Source organism: Rhinopithecus roxellana, chromosome 14, assembly GCF_007565055.1.
Source record: "Rhinopithecus roxellana isolate Shanxi Qingling chromosome 14, ASM756505v1, whole genome shotgun sequence".
In the NCBI taxonomy this organism is placed as follows: domain Eukaryota; kingdom Metazoa; phylum Chordata; class Mammalia; order Primates; family Cercopithecidae; genus Rhinopithecus; species Rhinopithecus roxellana.
In genome coordinates, this window is record NC_044562.1 from 82587970 (window position 1) to 82593969 (window position 6000).

General features: G+C 34.8%; 1 protein-coding gene across 2 annotated transcripts in view; it reads left to right on the forward strand.

Moving 5' to 3' along the window:
• GALNT3 (polypeptide N-acetylgalactosaminyltransferase 3) overlaps positions 1 to 3709 on the forward strand; it is a 48026-nt gene extending 44317 nt beyond the window's left edge. For both annotated transcript variants that reach the window (XM_010365303.2, XM_030916623.1), the window contains 2 exons: positions 1617 to 1769; positions 2606 to 3709. In XM_010365303.2, coding sequence (XP_010363605.1) covers positions 1617 to 1769; positions 2606 to 2728 — 276 coding nt within the window. In that variant the 3' untranslated portion in view covers positions 2729 to 3709. The remainder of the gene's footprint in view (positions 1 to 1616; positions 1770 to 2605) is intronic.
• The last annotated feature ends 2291 nt before the right edge of the window (positions 3710 to 6000 follow it).

The following is a 6000-nucleotide window of genomic DNA, read 5'->3' on the forward strand; positions in this document are numbered from 1 at the left end:
CTTGACAGCCTTTGTTACCATCTTTGAGATCTTAAGGCTTCTCTTTCTTAGCCAAGTATAGCTAGAATGCTATTTTCATCATCTAAACCCATTTTCTTCCAGTGTTTCCATCTGAAGAACTACTAGTTATAAAAATGACTGATGTTTTGCTTGTGGGAGGAGATAAATTAAGCATGAGACTAAGAGTAGGGAAACTCAAGATATGTGGCTCTGTGAATTCAGCAAATGTTTGTAGAGTGTCTGCTCTAATATACGTAAGGAGTTTAACACAGTGCCTGCCTAGCATGTAATAAGGACTTAACAAATATTAGTGCTCCTACTAATTATTTCATTATTGAAAATCAATTATGTTAACTTATTTTGTCTTTATAATGTCAATATTATGAAATATTGGATTTGTAATGGGTTTTATGACTCGATAAATTACCTGACTTCAGTCTATGGGGAAGCCCGCTCTATATACCACACACAATTCTAATACAGTGCTAGAGAAGTTATGTCTGATGTACTATGAGAACCTTGAAAAGAGTGTAATTTTGTGCAGCAGGGCAAATTCAGGCAAAGCCAAAGAAGGAAGGTAATTTTTGAGTTGGCTCTTGAAGGATTAAAAAGGAGTTAGCCAGGCAGAAAAGGGTCAAAAATATATTCCAGGCAGAGGACAGACTGTAAAGCAAAGTCTTAGAATTATAGATACACATGTTCTGATTGGTAAAATTGTGTGAAAGAAGCATAATATATAACTGGGGCAATGGTTGATGCAAGATCAAAAATGAAAGATTTCATGTACCAATTAAGGAGTGTGGACTTTATCTCAGCAACAGTAGTGATTCACTTAAACAAGGGCAGTCAGGGATCAAACCAATGCTATAAAAGACTATCTGGCAGCAGATTGGATTGCTGGATGATAGGAACAGAAACTGGAGGTAGCTGTAGGTGTTTCAGTAAAATTCTGAGAGTCTGAGTAACAGAAGTGAGTACACAGAAGTAAGAATGGCTGGGATGTTAACATCTGAGAGAAATAGTATAGCTAAGGGACGAATTACTTGGATATGTGGAGAAAGAGAAGAGTCAATAGTAACAATAGCTAAAATGTATGAAAACTCACCATGTGCCAGTCATTGTTCTAAGTGTATTATACGTATTAACCCACTTATCTTCATAACCCTATGGGGTAGGAACTATTAAATTACCCATTTTCAAGTGAGAAAACTGAGGCATGGTGAACACCCTGAACTAGTTTAGTGAAAACACCTTTAATTGAGATGAAGGAGAGCAATGGAACACTTGTGGGAGAGAGGCAATTAAGGTGCTTGTTAGCTCTTCATTCCCTTTTCTGAGGAATGCCTGGGGTAGTCTCCATTCTCCTTGATAACTTCCAACTTGTGGTATGGGAGGAAGACAGTACCTTCTTAATGAAGTAACCAACTGTTGATGAAGGAAGGCTATTGTATCGTCTATCATAAAAACTCAGCATATGTTTCTGATAACTGTTTTTATTGTATTATTTTGTTGAAATAGAAATGACTTCATTATTTAATGAGGTGCTGATTTATTTATTTATTTTTCAACTGAGCACATGGGCTGCTTTTGTCAATAACAGTGTATTCCTTCCATAGTACTTTGAATACTCTGCTCAACATGAAATCCGGCACAACATCCAGAAGGAATTATGTCTTCATGCTGCCCAAGGTCTCGTTCAGCTGAAGGCATGTACCTACAAAGGTCACAAGACAGTTGTCACTGGAGAGCAGATATGGGAGATCCAGAAGGTACCTCAGTGCAATTAATTCATCTCTTTAACTGTTTTTCTTAGCATTCTTGCTTATCTGGGAAAATGAGTGGAATATGGTACATTAATATTATCTATCAGAATTTCTCTCTCTTTATTAACTTTGTTATTATGTGTTTCTACCCACGTGATAAGAGAATATATCTATGAATTAAGTACTCTTAGTAACAAAAAATTAAGTTGCTTGATTGAACCATGATATACGCAGAACAACACTTCTGTGAATTATTATTAGTTGCTTGCTTTTTACTATTTAGGGTTTCTTATAATGCTTTTGGCAACAGTCATATTTTTTTTTCTGGCAGAGAGAAGAAAAATTATTATATCTTCTCGCTTGAAGAGATTAACTTTTTTCTACCCTGTTTTAGCACTTTTTCATGAACCTGGAATTGAGAGAATACATAACAGGTCTATTCTGTTTTTAAACATGTTTAAGGCTTAGCTGTATCGTAGCAATTCTTACCTAAACATTGTTTTGTGCAATACTAGAAAACCTTAACTCTAGCTTTTATGATTTATGATGTTTTTAAGAGTTTGTCACTTACGGATATATCAAGGGAATACTTCTTGTTTGAAAATGTGATTCAAACCTTGTTCTGTCTGCCTCTCTTCATTATGTAATACCTTATTAATTGAGCAGTAGTAGCTTAAAAAGGTGACATTTACACTAGAAGCCAAAAAGAGTTTATCAGACATGGCTCACCTTAGAAAGATTTACTATTAGGTTTGCTTCAATGAAGCCATAAAATCTTTTTCATATTTATCACTTAACTATGAGTCTTGAAATTTAATGTCTGTTGTTTCCTTTTATTCTAGGATCAACTTCTATACAATCCATTCTTAAAAATGTGCCTTTCAGCAAATGGAGAGCATCCAAGTTTAGTGTCATGCAACCCATCAGATCCACTCCAAAAATGGATATTTAGCCAAAATGATTAAGTGTTCCTTAAAATTAAGTTGAAAAAGGAGACATTCTTTCTCATAAAACTGTGACTAGGCATACACTGTAGGTTTTGAAAATTATGCAAAAGCAGCTAAATGTAACTTATTCCAAGTGCATTTTTCTTATTTATATCTTAAAATATCTATGTAGCACTACTACAGAAATTCTGCAAGTTTCTGTTTCAAAGCACAGTAACTAGTAATACCAAAGACTATTTCAAAATGTCCAGATGTAGGGGAAGAGATGTTTACAGTATGATGAAAATAATTTTCGAAGTAAAGTGATGTTTGTGTGTTTTGTACACTTAGGGATATATATAGCTACATTCACACACTCACAATTTAAAATATTTCCCCTAGTTTTTTGGGGGATAGGAAGAAAGATTTGTTACTGTATTTTTTTAACTATATAGAAATAGATCAATGAAGGTCAGCATTGGCCTCTGTGTACAAACCAAGAGCTTTTACAGATCCAGAATTTATTATTTTAAAATGCAGGTGAATTTTTTTTGCCTTTGGTTTACTTGTCTGTTAAATGTTTCTTTAAACATGAAACTGAATAAGGAGAGGAGTATTTTTAACACTTAAATTTCTTGGCAATTTTAAAAACATTTTTTAGTCTGCAACCCACTCCACTTGAAGCACTTAAGTCTTCCTTAAATGACTTTTCTTAAGTAACGATACTGTGTGTTTTCCCAAAGCACTTTTAAAAACACTTTTGTAAATTACTATCTGTTGAAAAGGTGCCCTTTTCCTTTCTGCTAGCGTTTTTTTTTCTTACCAAAATTCACTAATCTTGAATGTTTGTGATATTAAATTTCAAATGCAGAATACTTGACTCATTTAAAGCTAAATTTTGTTACTGATTTAATTATAATTGTAATGGATTTTTGACTTTGTAATGGATTCTTTTCATCAAAAAGCCTTATTTTTTATCTATATGGAAAACACAATAAAAAATCCTCAACACTATTGTAATTATTTGATTAAGTGTTTTTCCTCTTTTGGGTAAAATCTATAATTGATAATAGGTTGGAGAAAATGAATTTTGTATGCTGAACTTCTAAGCACCTATCGTTTGTAAAGCCATCAGATATTTCCTGAGGCACAAAAAATGAGGAATAGCAAAATTTCTGTGTTCAATATTTAGAAAATTTTGTGTTAATTTCTGATACTTTTCCTTGAGCATCTGATAGATGACTTTTTTTTAAAAAAATTGATGCTTGCTTAGGAGATTTAATACTTTTTTTTTTTGGTTTTGGTCATTTTATATTTAGATCTACTGTATTCTTGTTCCAGAAGTAAAGTATGGTTGGTTTCATATTTTAGATCTGGCAGAGCCTCAGCTGTACAAAAAAGAGCATATGTTGGTTATTGACCCCATCTTCTCATTGTTTGTTTGTAGGTTTGAATTTGTATTAAAAAGCCTGCATTCTGAGCTGAACATGGTGGCTCAGCCTCTAATCCCAGCACTTTGGTAGAAAAGGTGGGAGGACCATTTCAGCTCAGGAGTTCCAGACCAGCCTGGGCAACACAGCAAAATCTCATCTCTACAAAACATAAAAATTAAAAAAATGAAATTAAAATTAAAATTAGATAGGTGTGATGGCACATATCTGTAATTCCAGCTATACATAATGGTGAGGCAGAAGCATTGCTTGAGCTTGGGAGATTGAGGCTACAGTGAGCTATGATTATACCACTGCATTTCAGTTTGTGTGACTGAGCAAGACTCTTTCAAAAAAAAACAACAAAGCCTACATTCTCCAACTGATTATTTCAACCAATGTGTATTATGTGCCTAATTTTCTACCAGAAGTTGTATTAGTCCATTTTCACACAGCTGTTAAAGACATACCTGAGACTGGGTAATTTATAAAGAAAAATGGGTTCGATGGACTCACAGGTCCGTGTGGCTGGGGAGGCTTCACAGTCATGGTGGAAGGTGAAAGGCATGTCTTACAAGTTGGGAGACAAGACAGAATGAGAACCAAGTGAAAGGGATTTCCCCTTATAAAACCATCAGGTCTCGTGAGACTTACTCACTATCACAAGAACAATGTGGGGGAAACCACCCCCATTATTCAATTATCTACTACTGGACCCCTCTCACAACATGTGGGAATTATGGGAGCTACAATTCAAGATGACATTTGGGTGGGAACACAGCCAAACCATATCAGAAGTGCTGGTAGACAGAATAAGACTTGTTACTGCTTTTGAGCTATGTCTCATGGGTCAGAAAGAAAGGCAAATAATTTTAAAGTAGATAGTACCAGAAGGCATGAATATCCATGAGCATATATTTCTCTTAGAGCTTATATCCCTGAACACAAAATTATTTATCAAATATATTTTATAAATGAACTTAAGAATATTTTTTAAAAAACCAAAGTGAGTGCCCTGCATGTATCACTCATATGTTGTCATATCATGATCCAACTGAAATCTACTTAGATTAGGTTGATATTATTATGAGAAAGTCCTTCTTACCTGATTTGGCAGCCTCAGGCTATTGCTCAAGTTTCATACAAATCATGTCATTAAGGACTGGACCTTTAGGGTAGACAGTGCCTTTTAAAAGTCTGAGTTTTGGAACAATGATAACAGGGAGTTATTTATGGAGCCTGGCTGCCATCCACCTGAGACTTAACTGCACTCAAGTGTGAAATTGTGGAATTCTTGCTCAATTTGAAACTGCCATGGCAAATGGTCTGGTTGCTACAGAAGACCTGGCATGCTGCCTTCATTTCAGAGGACCAAGTCCTAAGAACTCTAGGTTGGTAAGCTGCACTGCCAAATCCACTAGGGTTAACCTGATGGGCGTCCACTGAAATCTGAGAGGGGATCACACAGTTAACTATAGGAGAAAATAAGCAACACACTAAAATTGCCCATTACTATAACCAATGATGATGGATTTTTTTAAGCCCCTATATTACCAGAGACTAGTCTTGGACAATTTAGTTAAGTGCTTTATATACCATCAAAATATAAGTGCGAAAAGAACAAGGTTGACTTTATAAGAAAGGCTAGAAAAAAGTCAAATCATTTTTAAAATGCTGTTATGTGTAGATGAGAATTTTAAAAGATAGGGAAAACAAAAATCTAGGAAGATGCTGTACTCAGATTGCTTCACAATTCACTTTAAAGACAGCAGAAATGAATATCTTTAGACAATGCATTTTTAGTACGTTTTGTGCAGGAAAGATGTTTGCAGAACTCTCAGAAACCAGTTCATACTCCAGTAAAAGGCCTTGACTCTACAA